At 36.2% G+C, this 27595-nt stretch overlaps 1 protein-coding gene across 2 annotated transcripts; it reads right to left on the bottom strand.

Moving 5' to 3' along the window:
- Window positions 1-3877: 3877 nt before the first annotated feature.
- On the bottom strand, window positions 3878-26971 carry LOC121326661 (transferrin receptor protein 1-like). Of its 2 annotated transcripts, XM_041270009.1 has the most exons (20): window positions 26875-26963; window positions 23515-23653; window positions 23020-23088; window positions 21767-21983; window positions 21038-21251; window positions 20056-20193; window positions 19654-19750; window positions 18825-18947; window positions 18363-18461; window positions 17184-17323; window positions 14179-14345; window positions 12623-12742; window positions 12446-12531; window positions 12048-12111; window positions 11816-11883; window positions 8863-8933; window positions 8240-8321; window positions 7916-8143; window positions 7349-7489; window positions 3878-6859 (listed from the first exon to the last, which is right to left on the bottom strand). In XM_041270009.1, exons 3-20 carry the CDS (start codon window positions 23050-23052, stop codon window positions 6617-6619), a joined length of 2331 nt encoding a protein of 776 aa, XP_041125943.1. In that variant the 5' UTR covers window positions 23053-23088; window positions 23515-23653; window positions 26875-26963; the 3' UTR covers window positions 3878-6616. The 2 variants fall into 2 exon arrangements, with proteins under 2 accessions (XP_041125943.1, XP_041125942.1); XM_041270008.1 differs by lacking the exon at window positions 23515-23653 and having other exon boundaries at window positions 26875-26971.
- Window positions 26972-27595: the final 624 nt, after the last annotated feature.

Here is a 27595-nt window from a genome sequence, read left to right as displayed (position 1 = left end):
ATAGCAGGTGAACTTGGCCAACAACTATTAGAATGTTACCAGCAGTACACACACTGACTGGATCTGATTCAACCAGCAGTCTTGCAAGGGTTAGGGTTAGGCAAACTAAATGGCAGCTTGTCAGGAAGAATCCAGACACATTTAGAAGCCTTACCAAGTTTGGCTCTACGGTGGATATACCTCCTGCACAGTTGAAGTAGAACTTCTGATAACAGTTCTCTACGACCCAACGGCTGGCTGACCGGATGTAAATGGTGCGCTATAAACTTTTCTGTTGCAAACAGGCCCGGAATGAATACCTCCCCCCAACTTATGATGGTCTTCTGTAACATAACAAGTACACAAATTACCAGACCCCTCCGCAACCTGAGACCCCGTCCCCAATTAGAAATGGCTGGCATTGTGACAAAGATGGACACATTTCTCCAACACTAATGACACAGATACCTGAAGCACTCCCGGAACTCATTACATGTGGGTGTTAAAAAGCCAAACGTGAGCGCAACTGAGTTGTTCCAGACAGAGCATGGCATGCACACAGGCTTGCTTGTGTACTGGTGGTGAGGACTGTTATAATCTTCATAAAGTTGCCAGTATGGATACAGAGGATCATTTCACTTGCGCAAAATGTTGTTTTGACATGGGTACAAAAATCCTGCATTGGCAAACCTTGCTACCACTTTACAACACTACATTCACCCTAGATAAGCACCTAAGAGATACTTCTATCAAAAAAAACATAGTTGTTGCTTTCTGTATGGGGGGTAGAGGGGTGGGATGCTACGTCGCGAAAAATTTCTGTCCTGGGCCCCCAGACTAATATGGATGGAAAGCATCATTTCAGCTGCGCTATGTTTTGCTAGGGTGCAGATGATAAACTGAACTAATTGAGACTGTTAAGTTTCTCTCTTACATAAGCACTAATGCATCTGGTAGAGGCATAAACAGAGAAAATGTCGTAAATGGAAAAATTACAATCGCAAATGAACAATAACATGGTATAAAGGTAAACACTGAAGAACACTAAAATACCACTCTTCTAACAATGGGTACACTGAAGAAGGCACAAGTCAAAATGCCTACTTCATATTCTTATACTGTTGTTTTACCTTGAGCTTTCTGAAGTTATGGATACAACGACATTACAAGTTACAGTGTATACTCCTGCTCCATATAAGCCCATTGTAGTATTTTTTGGTAAAAGTAGTTCATGAGCATCACATTAAACCACAGTAGTATTTGGTAATATTTAGAAAGAAAGCTTTGCATCTACAGTACTGGTAATGTGGCTCCACCATGTGGCCATATTTCAATATTATTGTTTAGTGCATTCTGCAAAGTGCACTATATTCACTGACAAAAATCATGTAATTATTTGTGATAACACTTATGTATTCTTTCACAAAAGAATGGATATTATCATGAGAATCTGCAGTGTTTATTCAATTGCAATAAAACTTGGATAAGATATTCTTCATCAAAACTTACTGAGAATATATGGAGTATAGGGAGCACGTTTCCATATGTTAACTTACGTTTTTACATTTGCAAATGGTGGACAGCGAAAACAAGAGATATTTATCCCTTCTTAAGGATTAATTAAACTTGAATTCAGCATTTCAGTTTGGGGGTGAAAATTAATAAAAACAAATGATGTAAATCGCCTTCAAACCTAGCTTTTAGCCTTGCTCTGGTGATGGAAGCATTCCAACGAGCAATCGTACAAAATACACGAGGGTAGGCATCAGGACCATGTCATTAACAGTAATCTTTTTTTTTTTTTTTCTCTCCAATATACAGATTATGACCAAATCTCTCAAATGCAGCCACTGAATGGTGTTGGCAATGATAACTTTCACTAATGTTGCCATGTTAAAGGCAGATTACTGCACATGCTTATCCCTCCTACTGCTACTGCAAGAGAACTGAACAAGGGCACAACCAGTAACTGTACATCAATTGCTTGGTGTCCCCCTGGGGACATTTCTTGAATCCCTTATACAGTGGCTCTCAAAAGTAATCACCCCCTCTGACTTTTCCACATTTTATTGTTACGATATGGAATCAAAATAGATTTAATTAGGTGTTTTTGCCACTGATCAACACAAAAAAGTCCACAATGTCAAAGTGAAAAATAAAATCTACAAATTGTTCTAAATTAATTACAAATATAAAACAGAAAATAATTGCGTAAGTATTCACCACCTTTGCTATGACACACCTAAATAAGCTCTGGTGCAACCAATTGTCTTTAGAAGTTACATAATTAGTTGAATGAAGTCTACCTGTGTGCAATTAAGGTGTTTCACATGATTTCAGGTTAAATACACCTGTCTCTGGGAGGTCCCACAGTTTGTTAGTACATTTCCTAACAAAAACTACAACACGAAGATGAAGGAACATTCAAAACAAATCCGGAATATGGCTCTTCAAAAGCACCAATCAGGGGTAGGATATAAGAACATTTGCATATGGCAATAGCCCAGGAGCTTCACAAAATTAGCCTTTATATGAGAGTGGCAAAAAGAAAGCTATTGTTGAAAAATACTCATATCAAATCTCGGCTAGAGTTTGCAAGAAGGAATGTGGGAGACTCTGAGACCAAGTGGAAGAAGATTCTATGGTTTTATGAGACCAAAATAGAGCTTTTTGGCCTCAATGCTAAGCGCTATGTTTGGCGCAAACCTAACACCACACATCATCCTGAGAACACCATCCCTACCATGAAGCATGGTGGTGGCAGCATCATTCCATGGGGATTCTTCTCTGTGTCAGGGCCTGTAAAGCTTGTGAAGATAGAGGGCAAAATGGATGCAGCAAAGTACAGAGAAATCCTGCTAAGTCTGCAAGAGACCTGGGTCTTGGGAGAAGATTCATCTTCCAGCAGGACAATGACCCCAAACATACAGCCCAAGCCACACTGGAATGGCTTCAAAACAAAAAGGTCAATGTCCTGGAATGGCCCAGTCAAAGCCCAGACCTCAGTCCAATTGAGAATATGTGGAAAGAGTTGAATATTGCCGTTCACCAAAGGTCCCCATCGAACTTGACAGAGCTCGAGCAGTTTTGCAAAGAATGGGGAAAACTTGCAGTGTCCAGATGTGCAAAGCTGGTAGAGACTTATCCAAATAGACTCATGGCTGTAATTGCTGCCAAAGGTGCCTCTACCAAATATTGACTCAAGGGGGTGAATACTTATGCAATTAATTGTTTTCTATTTTGTATTTAATTAATTTAGAACAATTTGTAGATTTTATTTTTCACTTCGACATTATGGACTTTTTTGTGTCGATCAGTGGCAAAAACTCCTAACTAAATCCATTTTAATTCCATGGTGTAACACAATGTGGAAAAGTCCAGGGGGGGGGGGGAGCCACTGTATAGCATCTCTAAACACTTAAATTACAGTGAAAATAAGTCCTTGAATATATGTAGTTTTACAAGTTTAAATGGGGGGGGGGGGGGTAGGCTGCATAAAATAGGTGCCATTTCACTATTCAGTTTCATAGTATATATGGCGTTATACCCATAGTGTGTAAATGGAATTTCCTGGTTTCCTATGCAGACACTGGAGAGGTTAAGCAGGTAGACTGGGCTCGAAAGCAGTACCTAATGCTCTAAAGCCCCAGCTTTAAACCACTTTAAGAACTGTTGCAGACCCTATATAATTTATTTTGCTTGCATTACCTCACTAATGAAGCTAGCATGGGCCACTCTTGTACCCTCTTAACCTGCACCACAGTTGGATTTAGTAAATGCAATCACTATGCCTGCAGCTTACCATGTTAACTATACATTCCCATCGTCTCACCATGGCTTTTAATTACTAAATCCCAACCCTGAATAGAATAACACACACACACACACACACACACAGTTGATTGTTATATATTGCATTTATTGCAGACAACAAAAAGCCTTGCCCATCTTTTCACAATCCCAACCACCACGTTATAAAGAGAAAAAAAAAAAAAAACAATTTCCCATCATAACTTTTAATTTAAACACTTATCTAACGGATAAATTTAACTGAAGCAATAGCAGAACCTATAGATATAATAAGCAGCTTGTCATAAAATAGATCAAACACTCCAAGAGCAAAACCGTTGGACAATTTCAAAGAACATAAGCTTAATCCAAGAAGCAAAACAATTACAGAACAGATATTACAGTTCATGTTTGCAACAGTAGTCTATCCATTTCCGTTGTAAAAACATTACAAGTCAACAGAACCTTTTGTAAGAAATTACTAAATGCAAGTCGTGCAGATTTATCATTTGTTTTTCCCTTCCCCGCTCTCCAATACAAACCCAGTTTTCGATCAGATTTGCAAACAGAAACTGTTTCTTTCGACTTGTGACAGACATTATAATTCTTTGTCAAGATACAGGTGATTAAATACCATATCATTTAACAAATTTTTCATTAAGAAAAAAAAAATTGTACGTATTTATGCATCCGCATACTTTAAACCTCAATCAAGATATTCAATTACCACAGTTAAGCCTACGTCTAAAGGAAGATTAAAACTGTCCAACATGCATTCAAAACATCACATGAATATGAGTAGATGAATAGGGTTACTTAAAAAGGAGTCGCAGTACAGTGAAGCAAAAGTTGCGCTTCAAGGATTCTTGACAATGGTTTGTAGAATACGAGTCTACAAGGCACAGGTAAGCCATACAAATCTAGAAAGAAAAAAAACTTGACTTTATTGGAATTAGTCCTAAAGAAATAGAGGAAAATCTAACCCATTTAGGTTAATGTTGATGAGACAAACAACTTCAAGCCTTGCAATAGTTTGTAAATGCAAACAATATACAAAAATTATGGGAAACACTGTTCCCGATAATTACATACACCTTCAGTGTGAAATATGAAGGTCACTGCCCCCGATATATACACAGTGGTAGAAAAAACTACCTTCGTTTTTTTACATTATGGAAGACACTGCTCCCGATAATGTTTTTAGGTTTAGAAATATAAATGCACCAAAATTGCTTGACCAGAAACCGCAAGCTCTTTTAAAAACTGTCTTGTTTTGTGTTCAAGGTATTAAAAGGCGGAACCAGCAACACGATGTATAATCAAGTATCATCTTCAAAGTGTATATGAAGACCTAACCCACCCCCAATTAAAAAATGCATACTTGCTTAACTTTGTATGCCGTTCAAAGACTAGCAAAATGAGGGAGATTTTGTAGTGCAAATCAGTTTAAAAAATGAAGATGTAAGTTTACATTTAAGTCATAGACAAACCTAGACTCAATTAAATGTGGTTACTTATAAATGTTTCATACAACTGCAGTTTCTGGTCAACTAATTTTGGTAACAAGTGTGTTTCCGTAGCAGATGCTGCTTTTATTAAACCGACAGTATAACTGTCATAATTATGGAAGACACTGCTTCCGATAATTATCTTATATAAGAAAGAAATAGTTTTAAAAAAATACTATTTATAGTGAACCCTGTCACTGATAAATAAATAACACAAATAAATAGCTCAGTGCCAAATGGTGAAGACATGTTTTTCCTGATTTTTTTTTTTTTTTTTTTTTCCCCCTCTCATTTCTAGTCAAACGACATTGGCTGACAGGAAATAAAAGCTCATATTCTGTATCAGTAAATTTGAACAGAAATTGCTTTTCACTTTTCATACAAAGATATTAGCCTTAAACAAAATGTCAGTTTGTCTGGAAAAAGCAAAAGGATTACTCAAACATCAACGGGGATTCTGTAACAAAGTACCATAAACACATATTGCCTTGGTAGGTGTATTTTACACTTTTCTTACATTTCAATCTTATTACCAGATAGCTGCCACCTGGCATGTTTTAGCTATTCACGAAACATGTAGATAGAGGCTTTCAAGAAACAAAGGCAAACCTTTGCAGTGCTCCCATTGGCAAAAACAAAGCCAACTGAGTGCACTGCTCAGCTACATGAATATCAATGACACATTTAACGTTTAAAAAACAAAACAAAAACAAGACGTGCAAATGTTTCGGTGGCCAATGAGGCATTGATCGTTCATACAATATAAAATGCACCAAGGACATTACAACACTGACCTGCATATTCTAGATCTTAAATGCAAATTTAATTGAACAATTCACAAGCAAGTTTAGATTATGTACCTTAGCTACCGATTATTCCTCTATCTAGTTCTGGCTAAAATCTTTGAAAACTCTTCAGTGTATAGTTCAAACAATACAAAACCATAAAGGGGCGGGGGGGGGGGGGGGGGGTGGCGACAAACAAAACAAAACAAAAAGAAACACACACAGAGCACTGAATGTTTGCTATATCTAGGTCCCAGTGTACTCTCAAAGGCCCAGTTGGATTAAGTACCTCTTGTACGTGTTGCTTTGTGACAGTAATTGGACATTTTCTCCAAAGGGAGATGAAGCTTTAGCTTATTAAAAATCGGACAAAAAAAAAAAAAATCCACTTTATGTCATAAACGATAAGCATGTTTTACTGTCTGTAGGCTAAATTTAAAAAAAAATTGTTTTGCTTGTTTGTAAAATGTCAAGCAGATTTTATTTTATTTTTTTTAAATGTGGGTTCAATCCTGGCTTGCCTTTAGAGAAAACACTGGATACCAATTGAAGCATTTAAAATTCGTTGTCTATGTCCCAGATATCGCCTGACAGAGCATTGGCAGCCCCCTGTATGGTCCAGGTGGCCAAGGCAAGCTGATTTTGTAAGACAACAATGTCGACATCCGAGGTGTTACTGTTCATGCGGTTAAGGTTTTCAAGTAGAGACATTAAAGTGTGGGGACCAGAACCATAGAAAATGTGGCGGAAGGGAGTATCCTTTGGAGAGACATAGGGAGACAGGAAATGGTACTCCACCTATTCAAAAGAAAAAAAAATGATTAAATTAATGTACAAATTAATTAATTTCCAGCATCAGTTTTCAGAATATAACTCGCACCCTTTTGCAAATTCTAGTTTTTGTATGTTATATACAAGGTGCACAGAAGGGGTTTCACAGCACACCAGTAATGCATGCTGCCACTGCCCTTAGTTACAGTAGCGGTCCTCATGAAAAAAAAAAAAAAAACACTAGTTCAAAATTAAAGGACTAAAGTTATAAAGAACTGAACTTGGAGTGGCGTTACAAATTAATCAAACGAAGAAACAGCACAGTCACATCAAAACTTATAAATACACAATAATGCCAAGGATAGAATTTGTTACTTAAAATAAGCAAACACGTCTACTTAACTAAACATACTACCTCATTAACACTACTTAAATAACTAACATTTGGACATTTGGGATTTTTTTTGTGTTTTTTGTTCAGAATTTGGGGGTGGGTGTTGTTGGAACAGAAAGTACCCTCATGATCCGCTCGTTTATGGCTCGACAAATTCTTGGATTGTTCAGGTCGCTGTTGAGAATGTTGTTTTTCAGTGTTTCTGTAGCTCGGTCAAAGTCACCTCGAGCAGAGAAAAGCCACTTTACAGTCAAGCCTGCTTTCTGGAAAAGCAAAGTGAGAACAGACCCATTAAACAAAACCATAAAAGCTTGAATTTACAAATATAGACATTTCAAACAGTTGACAATGGTCTTTAGGGAACAATAACTCCAGATCTGGATGGATTATTATGAAATATTTAAATTTATCATGGAAGCTCATGAAAACTTTTGGTATGCATTTGAAGACCATACACAAGATAGTTGCTTGTAGTGGATTTTTCCGTAAAATGTTTATGCTCCAATATATGCAAAACTGAGCTATGGGCATACCAAGAGTTCAAGCCAACAAGATCATTTAAGGCATTAATGACAATAATAAATTATACTAAAACAGTATTGAATGTATTAAAAAAAAAACACACATAAAATTGTTCTCCAATACAATTGAAATACATAAATACATCTTTGCTACTGTTCATTTCTTACCTTCAACTGTTTAGCAAATCGATTGATTTTAAAGACAAACGAGTACAGCTCCCCGTTATATCTGTCGAAGTCCAGGGAGAGCTCATGATCGTGGGTCAGCCTTAGCACCATCTGCCCAGCCACATTTGCAGCAGCTCTGGCTATGATGTCTACTCTGTTTCCTGTGCGAGTGTTCAGATTGTTCAAATTGTCTTCCATTGTTCCAAAGTATGGATAATCTCTATCATTCTGAAAATATTGAATACTCTTGTAAGTTTTATGAAAACTACTTGGAGAAACAAATGGTGGGATTTTTTAAATTAGGAGAATCATTTCAAAATGTACCGTAAAGCTGAATGAAACAGATGGGATTCCAGAAAATGCTTGGAAGGCATATGACGCATCATCCATGGCCATTGGGACAATTCTATGAAAACAACATTTATCTGGTTTAACATTACACAGATTTTCTTTTCTTTTTTTTTTTTTTTTTAAAAAGAATAAACCAAAAATAACTTTACATTATTTGTTGGCTCATTTGTCTATCTCAAAACCTATTTATCTTAAAGGATGTAAAATCTGATGCATTTCAATTTAGGATATTAGTCATACACATATCTGATTTAGGAGACAGATGCCTCCACATAGCCCATACACTCTAATACTATCATGAACTTTCATACAGAAGTTTCATCACAATTGAACACTCTCTTCTCTAAAATAAATAATGTAAAAAAGAAAATGGTTGTGTTCCAAAAGTATTTCATATGGCCAGACATGAAAGTTTCCTCTGCATCTACCATCTAAATAAACCAGGAGCACAATTAGCCAAGTGGTTCTCTGTATATATGCAAAACCCCACAGGCTGCCTTTACTATATCCCTGTCTCATACAGCACCTCATACATACAATAAATAATAACAAAAAATCCCATTTGTTAACCAAAATAAAAACTTTAAATATCTTACGTTTGCTTCTCCCAGCTTTGGCTACCAATGTTTTGGTACAATGTCTTATTGCTGTCCAGTGGAGAGCTGACCTAAACAGACAGCAAACTTCCATTAAGGCACAAAAAGCAAAAAATAATGAAAGAAAAAAGAAGATAAAAGGCTGCATAAATAAGATGCATAATAAAAAGTATAAAAAAAGACTGCGTGCAAGAATAAAACTTGCATTCTGTGTGTAAAAGTCAAATGGTTTTTATTATTTGTTCTGCCAACAAAATGATTGTTTATTTATTTATTTTTTTAAATTAAGAGCTGTCTTTCTTGTTCTTTAACACTCTGGCCATCTTCCATGAAAACAGTGTTTAGCCTACAACTTATTGCGCCAAAGATGCATACGACTTCCCTTGCCAATGCAAAGGAAGTCTCTATAGTCTATATAAATCTTGCGAGACATCATTGAAAATGGAAGCAGGCTGAAATGTGCAAGGTATCTGCAGTTATTTTCTCATGCCCTACTTAATCAGAAATTACCTTTAACAGTATAGATTGTTAGACTGACAATGTGCAAGAAATAACATAGAACTATGAATTCTGTATCACGTGTTTGGCCTTGAACAGGATTTACCACCTTGCCATGACATGTGGAAAAGAGAGCGCCACCTATATTGGATTTCGAAGTATAAAAAAATAAAAAAAATAAAAAACAAACCAGCAGCTTTTGACCCCATAACTAAAATTCTACAGTTCTCGACAGCAGGATTAGGATGCAAATGCAACCCAGGCTGCCAAAGAGTGACCTCTACCTAGTGTTGCACGCTTCAGATTTGGGAAGCAGGTTAGAATTGGGGTTCTGCCTCTGTCTGCGATACAGATGCAAGACGCTCAAAGAGCCTCATGCTTTCCAACAATGGTCCAACTTCCAATGGAAATGTTAAATGATTTTCTTCTGTTTTATGTTTTTCTGTTGTGGAATGCAAGAAGACAAAAACAATGAGTAACATTCTCATTGTACAGCACCTCCTTTTTTAAATTAATTATATCCAACGTGTTTAATCAAGTTAAATGTGACAGTTTTTGCTTGCTTGTATGTTAGCTCCAACAGGTAAACAAGGCATTAGTAAAGTACAGATTTGTACACACTTGTTTCTTATAGTACTGTATGGTATCCTTTTGAGTTATTTCCACTGGGATAAATGAAGGCCTTCACAACCTATTGCCATTGATATGGTTCTGCTTTGGTACATATAATTGGTTTTGACCGTTTTGCAAATTAAAGACTACTCGAATACTTGTATGAATTAAATAAAAAATACAACTAGTCTCTGCACTTGAGATGGGTCGGTATACCGGTTTTTCGGTTTACCATGGCTTAGGTACATTATGGTATTAATACCATTGCTTTTATTCTACAGCACAATTATCGTAATTCGGTTATACAATGGTTAACACATTTTTCAACTGCAAACACGCTTCTTCTAAATCAAGCGATGGTACTTGCAGCCTTAACAAAGTGTCGAGGGAGATCTTTTTGTGAACTGATACTGTATTTAGATAATGGTTTTGAACAACACAGAATACATGTTTCAATTGCTGCTTTCTGTTACCCAGAGCTTGCTGCGCCAGCTGCTGTCTTTCTGACGTCACACGCAGCTTTTAGAGAAACGCCTTCTCCAAACCTTGCAGCATAGCACTCATTTTCAATGGGCTATATTTATATTTGTCTGGATTATCAGTCAGTTTAATGTAATAGATTAACATTATTGTAAAATGATACATAAATTATCATGGATTTAGTACATTATCTTTGTTTAAATTATTTATTTATTGAACATACCGTTGACAAGGCTGTTCACGGCTTATATATTGTATAATGATAGTGTCATTCACTCCACTAACAAGGTGGCAGCAGTAGTTTTAGTGGTTATTTGCATTACGATTAGCAGGTCACTCGTGATGTTTGCATCGTCCCTTTGGTTTACAGCCACAGCCAGCCTCCCGCAGTAACATTTCAAAGCTGCACTGGGCTATGCAGAATCTGCACAGATTTCTGTGGGTGTTGAGTGATGTCTACAGTGCATCTCAGAGATTCTGTGCAGCATGGTGCAGAAATCTGCGCTGTAAGAACATGACCAATGTCTCAAATAAAACTAGCACAGACCCACAACTGCAGCAGGACAGCCTACTTATTATCAACGTAGTTTTCTTTATATTAGTTGTAACAGTATTCAAATTTTCTTAGGTAAGTGAAGAAATTTATTTATTTTATTTTTTTACAAACTCCACATGTGTAATAATCATTGGAAGCTTACTTGTGCAATGTTGTAAATGTAAATCCAATAACACCTTTTAGTATTAAAATAGTTTTTTTTTGCTATACATATTTTATTTATTTGGTTGAAAAAATACAACTCAGCTCTTAAATAATACCTGTGGTACATGTTTGATTTAAGATCATTTCCCTATTTGCCATCAGCTAAACAAAGTATTTATTTAATTTTATATATTAAAATGTACAGCACCATGTCATTGAGCAAATAGATCTTAATACTGTTGTAGTATAACACTGAGTGCACAGCTTTAGTTTTTATTTTATTATTATTATTATTATTATTATTATTATTCATCTTTATTAAAAAGGAAACGTACCAAGTTACGTGGCATAGTAAAATACTAAATACCAAATGTTTAAATCATTCCATAAAAGGAAGTTTGTTTTGTTGGTTTTATTTTTGTGAATTATGGTAATTTAAATGATTTACATTAGTCTTTCTTCTTTTGAGCCTGTACTTGATAATTTGCATGGCATACTGTATACAGTGATATTAAGGTTACCACAGTATTTATTTATTTTTTTTTTTTACGGTTATCATACCATGCAAATTGTATATGGTCCCATCCCTACTATGCGCTGCCCAGGTTAAGAAACCATTAAAGATCATTTAAGAAAACGAAGTATTGGCATGAAATGATATACCTCTTTTAGGGTGTTTCCAAGAAGTGTGTACAGCATAGGACTGGCAGACGCTTTAAAATGTTTAGATCCTAAAAAAGAATGAATACACCATATTAAAAAAAAATGTAACAATGTAGTCAATGTAATACATAAATATACTTCCTTATACAATCATTTGATATTTCAGTTGCAAACCGTCTATCCCTAAACTAATTTTAAAATGATCTTTCTAATTTTATTAGTCTAAACTTACCCAGCACTGCAGCATCAAGGTTTATGTAAGCGAAAGCTTTCAGGTGCAACACAGACAGGTAACCCTAAAAAAAACCAACCAAAAAAAAAAAAAAAAAATTTTACACATGAAGTTACTGATCTATATGAAGAATATATAAAAAAAATAACTTAACCTAATAGTTAAGATCACAGAATCTTTAGCCAGTACCATGAGACCAGGAATGCCCCTATAGAACGTACATATTTGAACAGTGTTTTTGAAAGTAAAAATTGACATTTTTTCTCTAAATGAATAACAAATAAGAGTTACTGCACAGCTTGTAACTGGACTTGCAGGAAAGATCCATTATGAAGACATTAAAAAAAGTGGATTGGTTTTTAAAAACCAAGACTGATAAATGATCTAGGCATGTTCACCTCCAACCATTCAGTTGCTCCAACACTTCCAAAATCGCCACCACTCCAGCTGGCAAAAATAATGCTTCTTCTGGGTTTGTATCCATCTGCAAAATTGTTCATGGTTACCTTCTTCACAACAACAAAACACATCAAAAGGCAAGATAAGACTAAACCCAAGAGCTAGTTTCTACAGACCTTTTACGACCAAGGCTGAAAGTGCTTTAGCCATCTCCAACAGCAAAGAAGTTCCCACAGCTGATTTGGCAACACCTGGACCCCAAGAATCACGCTGAGCTCCAATCACAACATACTGGTCTAGAAAAAAAAAATGCTTGTATTAAAGTTTAAAGTAGGGTTTTAACTCTGCCAATAGTAATATTGTGCCCAAGTCTCCATTAAAATAAAATAAAAAAGCCTAGTCATTTCCTTCAATTCAGAATCTGCACAATAGACATACCCAGTAACAAGCGCTTGAGCCATATACTTACAGTGCTTCCCCTTTTTAATGGTGTTATTAGAAACCATAGTAAAGAGACTCTCTCATGAGGGTGAACAGAAATAATAATACAATGCAATTGATAATGGAATGCCATTAAAAATCAGGAAAATTAGAATCTTATAACTGCTTCCATGATATAAAGGCCACCTAATAATGAGGAAACACTGAGAAACAGCTGAGAAACACTTAAGTTCTGAATGTGGTTTCAACATTTTTCTAGTTCATAATAAAAGGACACAAGGAAACTTTGCAATAAACTGTTGCAGGTTGCCAATAGCTAGTCAAAACAGATCCTGGCACACACAAGTGGGTGACCTTGGAAGGCAACTTCCAATACGATTACAGCAAAAGGACACATGACTATCCCAAATGGCAGGCAGGGCAGTAGTCTGTATGCTTTGCAGTCTGTAGCCCATTTTTGGGCAGGAAAAAAAACAAAAAATTTCATTGGCCACACATAACTGCACCATGGTCACAGTAGGTTTCCCAATTACCAAATGTATTGCTTTAAGAAATGCTAGTGAATCTAGGCCTATAAAAACTTTTAACCCTCTGCAGTCCATTTATTCTGCACGTGTCAGACTCGTCAGGTCCAACTTATTTAATATAAAAAACATTATTCAATTTAAACCGCACATGTTTAAAGTAATTGTATTCACAGTAAAACAGGTTTAAAAAGGTACAGCATAACAACGACACAGCACTGCATTTCCAGCCCTGCCCCACCCCTTGTTCGCTGCATTTATCACACATCTCTTTGAAGTCGTACATACTGATAAATCCATCTGTTGATCACTTGATTATTCACCAAAATCCTCAATAATGATCCCCAGGTAATTATTTTATTCCTATAACATCTCTAAAAGCTTGGCAAATGTCCTTGATTTTCTTTGAGTGCTGGATGCGGGAGCAGCAGTCTTGATTTATGTCTGTGGTGGCGGTACTATGCGTATTGCTCAGAACCACCTCCAGGTTTTGTTTCCAGCTTTTCCTGGTTTTTCAGTGAAAAACCGATAGCGACCTGTGAATGATGCATTTTTGATGATGTCGGACCTGGCAAAGAGCTAAACTCATTTTGTATAAATTCACGGTATACATGGAACGATCAAACAGCACTGTCTTTTTACCAGGGAAGTTTTACACGCAGACAGCAGTAGTAAACACTGGTCAAAGGTGCTGACCAGGTGTAATTACTCCCGAGGTAACATGTTGCTACTTGAAACAACCGACAGCTTTATAAAATGCTTTTTACCTGGATCAGCAAGTCCCTTAATCACTCCAAACACATTGTGGATCATCTTCTCAGCAACTACATTGTTCACCTCCACTTTCACCTGGACATTATCATCATTTCCCAAATTGTAGGCTACAGATAATGTCCCTTTCCATTCTGAAGGGGCAGACTGCCCTGTCATTTTACTGTTGAGAAAGAAAATAAAAAAAAAATAAAGTAGCCATAAAACAAAAACAGAAGATTGAAGGAGCAAGAACCAGGTTGATAACAGCATCTCTCTTTTCAGTTATTAAAAATGACAAGTGATAAAGAGACAGGTAGTGCAGCAAGCCAATATTCTTTTGTCCCTGCAGGCTTGGTTAAAAAATAAGCATAATAAACAAACATTGCCGGTAGATAATACTCTGCCAAACAATTTGGCTGGAAACTGAGTGCTTAGTAGAACAATAAAAGAAAATATTTTATACTAGGGTAATGTCAGGGAGGGCCTTAACATGATTCAATCATGTACCTACTTCTGTGACAAGTGAAAGTAAAATAACAGGCAACATAGTGTTTAGAATGGGGATGCAGATACTTGAAAGGGAATTACTCTGAAAATACAAGTATTTGTTGGCAGGTATTTAATAAAACAAGACACACCCATATGAAAGGTCGCCCCCCACCCCCCAGCTTTACAAGTGAATACTAATCAGTGGCAATTAACTTCCGGACTGAGGAGTCGACGTATGAAGACTGGCCAGTCGCAGCGCAAACATACCACAATTTGCATAAAGTATACATTTTGTTGTATGCACTAAAATATGTTAATGAAGAGAGCCGCAATACACCTAGTTAAATATTTGTTTTGCATCATCTTATTGAGATCTCTAGTATTGTGAGAGTCGTGCAACATTTTTTTCAAATAATGAATTTTACATTATTCCATTGTAGCCCGGAGTTTTTCCAAAGAGTGTTTGGAATTCTAGCATAACGCTCTTCACTCCTGCACAGATCCAACCCCAACGGTAAACACTCACAGGGGGCGGGGCAGCGAGTGAGACCCGAGGGAATCAGAGAAGCTCTGTGTTTAAAGCAAAAAATAATGGCAGATTCCAAACTGAATAAAAGATAAAAGCTTTTCTTTGCTTAAACCCTTTACACAAAATATGATGCACAGGTTTGACTATCAAACGAAAAAAAATCACCTCAGCCTTACAAATTGATGCAGTTGTAAGTGTCGATGCAGTTGTAAGTGACCTTCAACCTAACTCAAGCTACTGCTGTGGAAACTAGGATATGTATTTCTTTGTCGAGTTTAACACCAGAACCGCCATGTGGGTCAGTTTTACCTATTTTGCATTTAAAACGTTAATTATTCTTCTGCTGTGTATATCTGTTTTTGACTTTTCCTAAATACATTAAATATCCCGACGGCATTTGATAGCCAGAATCACAAAAATAACGATATAAACAGTTCTACCTAGAACCACCACGTGGGTCAGTGTGACCCATGCATTACAATACATGTCTTTTTTTTTTTTAATACAATGCAAGATTATATTTTTTTGTAACTGCGGCAAACAAGACACGCCCGTCCTCCTGCTAGCACAAGCGTTTTTTTTTTTTTTTTTTTTTTTATTTCAAGGCTTTGTTTGTAGACTGACGAGACAGCGACTGCTATGATTGTGGATTTGTCAAGATGCCAACTCAGTGAAAGCCCAGTTGCTTATTTTTCAATGTACCTGGGAGACAATAATCCTTCATTTTGTTCCACAAATGCAACTGGGAACATATCAGAAGAAAATATTTACTCTTGAAAGTAGTCATTTTGATTGGAATACGGCAAGCTGCACTCAGATGCATACAGCAAACTGAAATAACAGGTAGGATAACTTGTGCCCAACATGAAACGTATGTTATATATACTTTTTATATTACTTTTAGAAAAAAAAAAAAACACATTTTGGTTTTACAGGTTTGTATGTACCATTTTACACAATAGTGTTCAAAGGGACTGGGTCTGTGTTTACAGCACAGCTCCTAGGTGCAAACACAGTCAGCTGGCAGGCGCGTACGCGCCTCCATACCGGAAGTAGTGTTATATTTTCTTTTTATGTAGTATTACAATGATTTGGGTTTTATAAATTGTGCATACGGTATAAATAGGGGTCAAAGCAAAGTTATCTGTTTCTTTGTTTTGGTTTATGAAAAGTGACCCAGAAGGACCTGTGTTTTGTGTATCCATATTGTGAGCGTTTGTTATATCTGTTGCTTGCTATCACTAGACAGCGAACACGTTCCACAGCTGTCGCCAGGGGACAGCACAAACCTGGAACAGCACTGCACTTGTATCACAAATAACAGTATTTGTACTACTAGCACCAATTCACGCACTAACATAGTGGTGCATGTGTTTTGTGTGGGTGTAGAATAAAAACAGGATTATTATTTCAGGGCAAACCGGAAGATTACAAATTAAGTAATACACGCTGTTGTATTACTTATTGTTTACTGTTTGTTTTGCCGTCAGGCACTGGACATAAAAATATCATAAAAAAAAAAAAAAAAAACTTGATCACCTGCACACTATCAACCACTTTGCCACAGGGTCAAAGTGACCCATGTGGTGGTTCTAGGTAGTTTGAAATCCCAGCGGTTCTATTGTTAAATCAGAGAGAACACCTTGCCCAAGACAATTCACTACAAATATGCTGCATTTCTAAGGATATGGAGGAAGGAAGTGATAAAAGAAGGAAGTGACAAAAGGGAAGAAATAAATCACTTATAAAATATAAATGCGTTTTAGTTTGTTTGATCAAAACACTGTCAGATTGTTACTGACCAATACTCAATAACTGTGTAAACAAAAGGACACTGAGGGACCACATTATTTTACGTTCCAAATAATTAATACCTACTTCAAATTTTTTAAAGATAATACTGTTGGCACATCTCTATTTATAGGAGGTGGAGTTTTGTAGAAAAGGGGCACAGTACCACTTTAAACACTACAAAGAAAATGTGAAGAAATGCAGCATTACCTCATCAGCCGACGAGCTGAATTTGTTGTGATGGTCTGAGCTGGGATACTGGGAAGCCCTGAGGATCGTGCAGGAGGGAACTGAGTGTGGTTAAATGAAGGAAATCCTGGGGTATATGGGTCACCAGTGCCCAAATGAACCTGTCAAAGAAATTAAAGAGCTCCTTGATCGTTTGCTCACCAACACTCTCGCTACAGAAGGCAGAGTATAGCAAGAAAAAATAATACATTCTAAATAAAGATGAGAACAAGGTTCAGTCCAATAACATAAGACTAAGGAAATGCAATTTCATTTTCTTGCTCTTTTAAAAACAAGGGTTTGATGTAAACCTCATTGCCTTCGTTGCGTTCAGTGGGAGAAACAAGGCAACACCAGATGATACCTGAATAAGACTTGGGCAAATGCCTTTTAACCATTAGCTGTCCATTTATTCAGCGCTGGTCAGGCGCGTCAGGTCCAGTTTATTTTCACACACACTGTTTATTTTACATGCGCCGTTTCAATTTCAAAAGCCCCACCCCTTGTTCGCTGTATTTTTCACATACCTCTTCAGTCATGCATACTGATAAATCCTCTCCTAATCACTCATTTTATCAACAAACTCCTCAATAATGCAATCAATATTTTATTACTATAACATCTCAAAAAGCTCTGCAAAAGTCTGTGATATTCTTTGAGCGCTGAATGCGAAAGCAGCCATCTTCTTTGTTTGTGTCCGTGTTATCTCTGTGGTGCAGGGGTTACGTGTATTGCTCGTATCGGTCTCACTCTGACATTGAATGGTTCTCAGCTTTTTCCAGAGAAAAAACAACTAGAGACCTGTGCTTGACATCTTTTTGATCAAAAAGACGTCAAATTGGAAGGGGAAAATTGTAATGTCGGACCTGGTCTGACATAGGATCACAAAGGGTTAAATTTCATCTTAAAAATTGGGTTAGACTGAACAATGTTTTTATTTTGAATTATTTTCTTCTCCGTTGTACTTTGCTTGTAGCAAGAGTAACGGTGACAATTTGTTTGTAAATGTTATTAACTTTTGTACAGTTTAAGAAACATAGAATATATAAAATATCAAACAGGTCAGAAAATATTACTTCACACAATAATATGTCTCATTAGTTGAGATATATGATAACATATTCTGACCTATATATTTCTCTATAATGAACATGCACTCACATGACCAAACACTTCTGTATTCTCAGGCATGTTGTCATAGTCAGCAGGGTCTAGGTAGATCAAAACTGCAGCTGCTTTCACTTTCTGGGCATTGGCAACCTAAGATAGGAATAAATAACAGTTATGGGTCAGTTCAAGTCCCAATACCAACTACATTTGTGAAAAATGCTTTCTCCCCCTCCCCCAAGAGCATAATGTTAGGGGAAATGCATCTTTACTTTTAGCTCAAATGGGTGTTGTCAGTATCACTGAAATTAGGAGAGGTTTAAACTTTGCAGAGAATTTTACTTTTTACTGGACAACACCACTCATGGAACTTAACTAAGAAATCATAGAACAGTCATCTACAAAATCCTTTTGGTAGTAACACAATTTCATGAACACCAACATGATGTGTACATCGACCACATTTTACAGTACATCAGTTATTACATGAATTGCACATATTACAAGTAAACTCACCTTAGCGGCAAAGCATATTTTTCCACCCCGAACAATGACAACACTGCCATTCACACCAATATTCATAGATGCTAAGTTTTTAAAATCTTCTTCCCTTCCATAATTAGCATAAACCAATTTACCCTGCAAAAGGGATAAATAAACATTAATTGACATTTCAGCATAGAATGTATTAAAGGTAAAATAAAGACAGTGGTCAAGCAACTTGGGTCAATCAAGTTACAAACAAATATGGAACAAAGTAGAAATCTGAAATACAATGAATTTCTTAGTCATGTTATATAATAATTTGCCTTAAACTCACTTGTGTGAGGGGCCAACTAGAAGAGGTAAAATAATATGTTGGTTCAAGGGGTATCTACAAGGGTGGAAATGGGAGAGGCAGAGGGGTGGAAATGCATCAAACAAAAGAAGGGTGAAGTTACTGATTTAATGTGTGTAGGGGCAAAACATCATGGCATAACTTTTTTTTCTGAGGCAGTGGGAATAATTGTGATGAAGCAGCCAAGATTCATAAAGCCAGGGGTAGTTAGAGTGCGAATTTGTCAACTGATATTTTTGTTCACAACTTAATGGAATCAAGCAATAGGCTAATAAACTAGCCATGTTGGACTTTAAAAACATTCCTACAGAAAGCAAATGCATGTATAGCAGCTTATATTTGCAAGTTGTGAATGTACAAACATTCTCAAAACAATTTCAAGACGAAAAAAAACAAACAGTTTTTTGTTTGTGTTTTTGTTTTAGTTTTTTTACTTAAGGTTTTTTTAAATACTCAAAAACATTGTACAGTTGTCAAGACAAGCACTTAATAACTATGTGTGTTTACCGTAGCTTGGCCTGCAGCACTGTAAGCCAGGTAACCCTTTTGACTTTCAAAAACTTCAGTTGTTCCGGAACCCAAAAGTGTTACTCTGTTTGGAGTACTGAAAAAATGAAAAAATAAATAGTTATGTCACTGTAGGGTTTTATCATGTCAAAACAAACAAAATGAACTTGGTGAACATGCAACGATGTATTTAACATATGCACATCAGTAAAAGGCATAGTTCATGTGATTATTTGCTTTTTTGAAAGCGTTCTTAAGTATACCTCACCCCTGATTTTTTATTTTATATATATATATATATATATATATATATATAATATATATATGTACAGTAATATTAGCTTCACCACTGGAATTATACCTTGTATATGCAAAGTAACTGAAAACACCATTCATACTGACCTGCCAAGGGACTGAAGCTTCACATAGTGTTCATCATTCCAGACACTATGCAGCCCAAAGCTTTTGAATTCGTTATACACAGTCAAAGCAAGAGTTTGATCACCTTCAGAACCAGCCTCACGGTTTACAGAAAAGTCCCTTGAATGAGAGAGAAATAAATCAGAACAGAATGCTAACAAAATGCATTGCTTTCTTTTTCAAACCAAAACACGAGACAACAAGAAAATGTTACAGTACTTAAATGCAAAGAAAGCAATAAAAGAGAAGCAAAATAATGTGCAGTGCACATTCTGGGTTAAGCTGTTAATGAAGTGCCACTTGTCAGTTCTAAAACTACAAGTAAATTGATAAAATAGCAGAAGTAGTAGTCTATACAAATGTCTGACCAGGTCAAACATTACAATTTCCCTTTCCTGTCCGACATCATCAAAAAGACGTAAAGCACAGGTCTCTAGTCATTTTTTATCCGGAAAAAAATGAGACAACCTTTCAATGGCCGAGTGAGACCGACAGGAGCCGAATGAAGCCGGAAAAAAAGGGGCGTATCTGAGCAATAGAGCTAGCAGCTGCGCCAGAGATAAGACGGACACAAACAAAGGAGATTGCGGCTTCCGCATCCAGCCCTCAAAGAATATCAGATATTTGCAGAGCTTTTTTGAGAGGTTATAGTTACAAAATAATGACTTGGATCGCATTATTGAGGAGTTTGGTGCTAAAACGAGTGACCAGGAGAGGATTTATCAATATGCACTTCTATAAAGAGGTATGTGAAAAATACAAGGGATGGGGCTTGGCTGGAGATGCAGTATTGAGTGTCTTTTTGCGGTTCAGTGCCTTTTAAAACCTGTTACTCTGAAAAATAAATTTAAAACAGCGTGTGTAAAATAAACAGCGCATGTGAAAATAAATTGGACTGACGCGCCTGACAAGCGCTGAATAAATGGACCGGGTTAAAGATAACAATGGAATTACAGCAACTCACTTGATGCGGGATTCAAAACTTGACAGTAAAAACTTCTCTCTGAGTAGTTCTTTCAGCTGTTTCCACTCCAGGAAAGGAGTGGCTTCCACAGTAGTATCACTATCATCCTCACTTAGTTCCTCAGCGGTGCCACAAGGAACGCTGTCCGCATTGGAACAGCTCTGCTCTTTTGTTGGCATTCGCCCGCGATACGACAAATAACCAATAAGAAAGCCTGGCATGAAAGAAGAAAATGAAAAAAATGTGTCATTAAGATGTATTGCCATCATTTTTTAAAATGTATTTTTAAAGAAAAGACTCTCTCCTTATTTATTAATTTTGTACCAAATTCCATTTCTGGGTTTTTCAGTGCATCTGTGGTGCCAAATCATGAATCAAACTGAATTTTGTGGTGACTTTCAAATGCAGGGTCACTGCATTGTAGATGTCTGCCCACAGTATGCATAGGGCTACCATTTTATTGAAAATTATAAATGTACTATACACTTTTCACCATAACTTTAGTAAGCCTAGTACAACTTTTATTTTTATAGTGCTGTGGAACAACACATACTGTTCAGAGGAATGAACCCCTAAAGTTGAAAGACATTGTGCAATGGCCAAAGAGAAAGAAAACCTTGGGTTAAATCCTACTCCTATAGTATGGTGAAAGTACAGTACCCATATAAAATAAATATTGATTTAAATTAATATTTTACAATTATTTAATTGATTGGCTAACCCAGTTACCTATTAAGAAAATGAGCAGAGTACAAACAATCACAAAGCAGATGTTTTTGGGGCTGTGCTTTGGCTTCATAATGCGAGGGTCCCTGTGATCTCCCATAGAGTTTCCAACCTCATCGTCCATCTCAGAATTTGACAGTTTCATCTCCACTTGGCTATTGTCACCTTCCATATGCTCGGCTAGGCTGAAGCGGGTATATGTGCTTGGTTCCCCGCGGAACTAGAACGAGAAAAGACAAAAGAACACAATGTTGTGAGCCAATAAAAAAAAATGGAAAAAAAAAAAAAAAAAAAAAAAAAAAAAAAAAAAGCATGAAATAGTAAGTAGCAGGGTTCCGAAAAATATAGCGTACACGTCCCCACGTGTTACTCCAACTATTTAAATAACATACTTGTAATTTTTCTTTTTGTTTTTAACATCCTACCAAGTTTTGACACTTCTACATTTAAAAGTCTCTCTCAAAAAGGCTTTTCAAGATGTCTCAGAACCTACCTGTATTCCCAAAGACAGATGCCATTACCGTATACTCCTTCTAATATCAACAAACAGACAAGCTATTACACTGGTCTATTTACATAAGCCTATAACATAAAAGTAGGGTTACTGCAATTATCGTTTACTAAAACATTTACAATATTGTATTGCTGCGATTCTACTTCTCGTATTAAATTTTTAAATACTGTAGAATACAATGACAATTTTACAATTTGATAATCGCGATAAAGGGAAATGATCTAGTCATAATCCACATCAGGAAATATTAAACAGTAGGTTCGTAAGTTTCTAAATAAATAATTACTTGATTTAAAATGCTTCAAAACAGTGAATTCTTCTATCTGGTAACTTTAAATTTATAGTAAATTATCTTCAGCCTTACCAAAATAAACATGCGTTATATTAATTAAAATAACTTTTTATTGCCATTTGTAATACAAAAAGTTGAACTAATTTAAATACTGTAAATTTCTATAAAATAACAGAAATAAAATGATTCAATAATCAAAAAATGTAATTTTGATATCGTGGCAACCCTACATAAGTTCTGGAAAGACCTATTATCAGAAAAAGTATACAAATTGGTACCATAATAGCAAAACACAGCCGATACACAATATTTCTTGATATTAGCAAGACCGATACTCAGAAACACCCAACTCACAACAATGACAATAAAATTATTATTCTTCACCAAGGCTTATTTACATGACACAGTGTGCATTTACTGTACATAAAATAACATATTAAAAGAACTTACCAAATTGGATATGGTTGATCGTGCTGTATCCATTATAAAACTTCTGGGAAGATAACAAAATTACAGGGTCTAAAAGAAAAGAAAGATGCTATAGTTTGAGTAAATTAAAAAAAAGAAAACACAGACACACACACACACACAAAAAAAAAAAAAAAAAAAACAGCAGTAATATTACAGCTGTATTCACATGGGTCCATTTAGACTTTGAACCGCACTCAGTACGGTACGTTTGATGTTAAGTGTGAAACACCATACCGAGTCCACCTAAACAGGCGGTCTAGATCCATTTAGCAAAATAACAGAGTTTGGTTTGCTTGCTAAACCTCCATGCGAACAACTGCTGGACTCCTTTTGCACACAAAAAAATAAACTACACAAAGCAACCTGACTCGAAGTAAACATTTTGTCTATAATTTAGTTCAATAGTGAGCTTCTATTTTATGTAATTCACAACCTAAAATAAAAATAAAAGGTTTTTAGCATAACAAGATCAACCTGTATGAACGACCTCTCCAGCTACAGCTTCTATTAGACCAAGTCACAAGCAGGGTTGCATTAAATCCGTAGGTCAGATTGGTAGCAGGTAGGAACACAGGTCATAATGTTCTGCAACTCTTGTAGCAGCATCAGAATTCTTAAGTAATGACAAAACCATTGATAAAACAGGATTGTACAATTTAAAAAAAGTAAAGACATTTGTGAGCAGCTAGATGACACGCCCAAAGAGTCCACCTGCCAAGTATTAAAACTAGGACACTATCAATATATTTTATAATTTACTTTACTTGAGCCCATTCATACAACTACTGTAAGATGTAACTCTGCACTGAAGAGGAAGCCTGATTTTGGCAAGAGAGAGAAATGATTACAAAGAACTATTAGAACTGCTGCTTTATCACCAGGAAGATCATACTACTGGTAAATTTCAGCAGAAAAAAAAAAGTGTGTGGCAGTTTAACAGGAAGTTATTTACATAAAAATTTCAAACAAGGAAATAACCTGACACCTTACTGTCTCACCCAAACCTGTTCTAAACACATAACAAGATGAAAGGTAATTTGCAAGTCCAGCTGAAAGCAGAATAAACTGAACTACATTTATATTAAACTTCATTCCTATAACGATGAATACTGAACAAGTATAGAATAAATGTGGTGTACACACAAAAGACAGGCTTCTGTTCCTTTAAGGAGAATAAAGGCCCTGGCAGCAAATTTGTGACCACATGGCACAGCACTGTGCATCTGGACACTGCACTAACAAGCTACTGAAAAGAAAGACAAAAACTGGATTCAAAGAGCCAAGTTATCTTTAGATAATAATGCCTGTTCAATAAAATGAATGGCAGGCCTGATGTCTGCGTTGAAACTCGACAGACCACATGTCTGTTTCAGATAGAAGGAAGCCATATTGTAGCACTGCATCATACATTCTTTCTTAACAGAAGTGCCACTATCAATGATGCAACGGCCTTTGTAGATCAGACCACACCTGCCTTGCATTGGCACGATACACTGATTCCATCTTAACACAATATGACAGTGCGCATTTCAGACCAAATAAAAATCTAGCAACTGCTCAACACACAAAAGGGTATTTTTCCCCCCAATGGGTTATACTCATGCAAATAAAGCATCACTACACAGTCAAAGGGTCATTACATTGGTACTTCCTCATATGTTTGTCATTTGTAATATTGCTTCAGTTTCAGCTACTCCCAGACTCCCATGTAACTTAATTAGATATTGTAAATGTATCTGGGGCAGCTCAACAGATACAATATTTGTTTAACAAAACATAATTATTTTTTGTTCACCTTACAGGCTGCCCCTTTGACTATGCAGTTTGAAGGTTGCTGTGCTATAGGGGGAAAAAAAAAAAAAAAGACAACAAAAAAAACAAACACCTGCCATGTCCATGCAGAGTTTAATCAATCAGAGCTATATAATACATAATAGGAAATTTCCAGAATCTTTTTATCATATGAATGGACTCTTCTTACATATGATTTCAGTCAAGTGGTCCAGTTCACATTGGAAAGGACATTTGCAGTACTGTTAAAGACACAATGACAGAAACAGGTGCACACACTGATCTACTGAATCTGGCAGTGTGCCTGAATGGGGGTTGAGGACAGGGGCAAAGAGGCTGCCGAGAAAAGGATTTTAGTTATTTGTAAAATTATATGAAAAAAATATGCAATTACATGTTCCTCAAGGAGCCAGATATTTTGGAAAACAAATGCAACTATAATTATAAATAAACCAATGTTATATATACACACATTACCCACTGCATTTTTACACCACTGTCAACTTGCCACCAGAATCACATGTATTCTCCTGCCTTACCTATTCGGAAAAATATGTTACTACCATTCAAAAAAAAAAAAAAAAAAACACTTAATCATTTAGAAGATGTTTTGCTTTAAAATTAAATATTATTTTATGCTTCACTACAGGCAGAGTTTTGATCCTCACCACAAAGCTCTAGATCTTTCTCCCAAGATTGTTACAAATCATGTGAGAGTCACATTAGATGCCTCTAGAACCAATTCAGGTATTTTATTTTTAGCTCAATTAAAGCACAATTATTTAAATAAATCAGTAATCCAATTAAACTTACAATAAGTTTACTTATTACACTGTAAATATGTGTTCCCTTAAGGTAGGGTACATTTATAGACAAGGACTTGTCACTGTTCAAGGGCTTGGCCCAGTATCGTTTTTCAAACATCTAAATGACGCAGTCTACTAGTAAAAACCCTATCTTCAATAAAAAATAAGCCTAAATAACAGCTAATTAAATGTGCTACCAACATAATGCACAGGTGCTACATGAAACATATTTTTACAATATCATTAAAGATGCACGTACTAATTGAAATTAATATTGTCTAATTGTTTGATGCGTTATATTTAAAATAATAATAAACAAAAAGTACACCATGTTCCCTAACTGCACCGAAGATTTTTGCAAAAGTAATAATGTCAAGATCATGAAGAACTGCTGCGCTGAAACAACTTAATCATTACATGAGGCGGCCATATCATAAGGTCAAGGATGTCAGAAATCAAGGGCAAAGGAACACGTGTTAAATAACAGTATACAACCATAGCAAACGTCCTTTACAAAACTACTTTCTATCTGTTCTGAAAAATACACAAACGGTATCACTGTACATGTTTTAAAGAACAAAACATACAGCTTGAAGATCAGATTGTGCAGTCTGCAAACTGCCGCCTGTAGTTTTATTGTCAAGGTCAATGACAGCGCCTCCCCATGCGATGTACTTCCTGCTCACAGGCCAAATCTAGCAGCAGCCATGTGCCTAAGTAACCGGCGTTTTGTTACGGCTTTAATGAATAAAAAGCACATGTTGATTATTAAGATACAGCTAATTTAACTACAATAACGAAATAACGTATCACGTTATTGTATTATTATTTTAGTTAAGCCTATTTTCCTTGGTGTTCAAACTCCGTATTTCTTATTTCTACATTGACTGCAGTACCGTAGCTACCTTTGTATGGTGCACCAAAATTGTATGCGATGACGGTATTTTGTACAGCATACAGATAAATACACACCACAGTGAATTTCCTAAACACACAAAAAAATAAACTAAGTGGGCTTGTCAACTCATACGTGCTCATAATTACTGCATGCACCGAATTAAATACATCCCACCATGCCGATTATAACGCTGCTGCATGTCCTATTTTACAACTATTAAGACACAGATGCAACCAGCATGGTGATGCAGTACTGTAAATGAAAATGCTCTTTTTTCTAGAAAAAAAAAAAAAATCCAAAATCCAATCTAGGCAACCCGAATGTAGTTTTGTTTATTACCTAAGTCGTCTTCTTTGGCTTTCAATCCCCACCAAGCCAATATGAACCGCTCAACTTCCAACAGCAAGACTACCTTCTCACACTCCGTGCAGTCCTTTTACTGCAAAGGAGACTTACGACAAAAACGTCATTTCCTCCCTGCACGTACAACAGGGAAGAGTATATCGCTGCAGGATGAAGGCTTCCACAGGGCAGCTCCCACAAGGTAATGCTGCGTGTGCTACTTGTAATTTACTTAGTGCTTCATTGACCCTCAACAACCCTACCACGTGACATTAATACCCCACGAACCTTTGCTTTAGGGTTAGAAAATATTTTTTATGAAATACACTTCGTTTTAGTACCTACATTTTTCAACATTATCATGTGATCGGCTATAATAATGACGTCTTTTACGAGTTGCGCCCGCGGCACTACCCTGTGTGAGCTCACACAACATGCCAGTTTGGCACTGAATGCATCGAATGAAATATCCCATCTACACACAGAAATTGAAGCATACAAATGTCTAGATGCAGTCACGTTACAAATAGTAAGCGTTGACCAACATACTGATGCAAAAAACAGTAAGGATTTTCTGCGTGTGTGTCCTTGGGTATCTCAAAGCCAACCTTCTCACTCATCATCCACCCGACATACACACTTGTAAGTTGAATCATTTTAATATTATATGTACTGTACATGCAAGGAAAATGTTATTAAAAAAATGCAAAAGCCGTCT

The sequence above is a fragment of the Polyodon spathula genome, chromosome 14 (genome assembly GCF_017654505.1).
Source record: "Polyodon spathula isolate WHYD16114869_AA chromosome 14, ASM1765450v1, whole genome shotgun sequence".
Classification (NCBI taxonomy): Eukaryota; Metazoa; Chordata; class Actinopteri; order Acipenseriformes; family Polyodontidae; genus Polyodon; species Polyodon spathula.
This window is presented reverse-complemented; position numbering and strand designations above follow the sequence as displayed.

Bases quoted from the DNA above. Each gene is read 5' to 3' on its own strand.
- LOC121326661 (XM_041270008.1), bottom strand. From the start codon at position 23,052: ATGGATACAGCACGATCAACCATATCCAATTTG. The intron at 12,112-12,445 runs GTGAACATGCCT...GGTTTTTTTTAG, and splicing joins GAGCAACTGAATGGTTGGAG to GGTTACCTGTCTGTGTTGCA. The intron at 8,144-8,239 runs GTACATTTTGAA...CAATATTTTCAG, and splicing joins CTGTTTCATTCAGCTTTACG to AATGATAGAGATTATCCATA.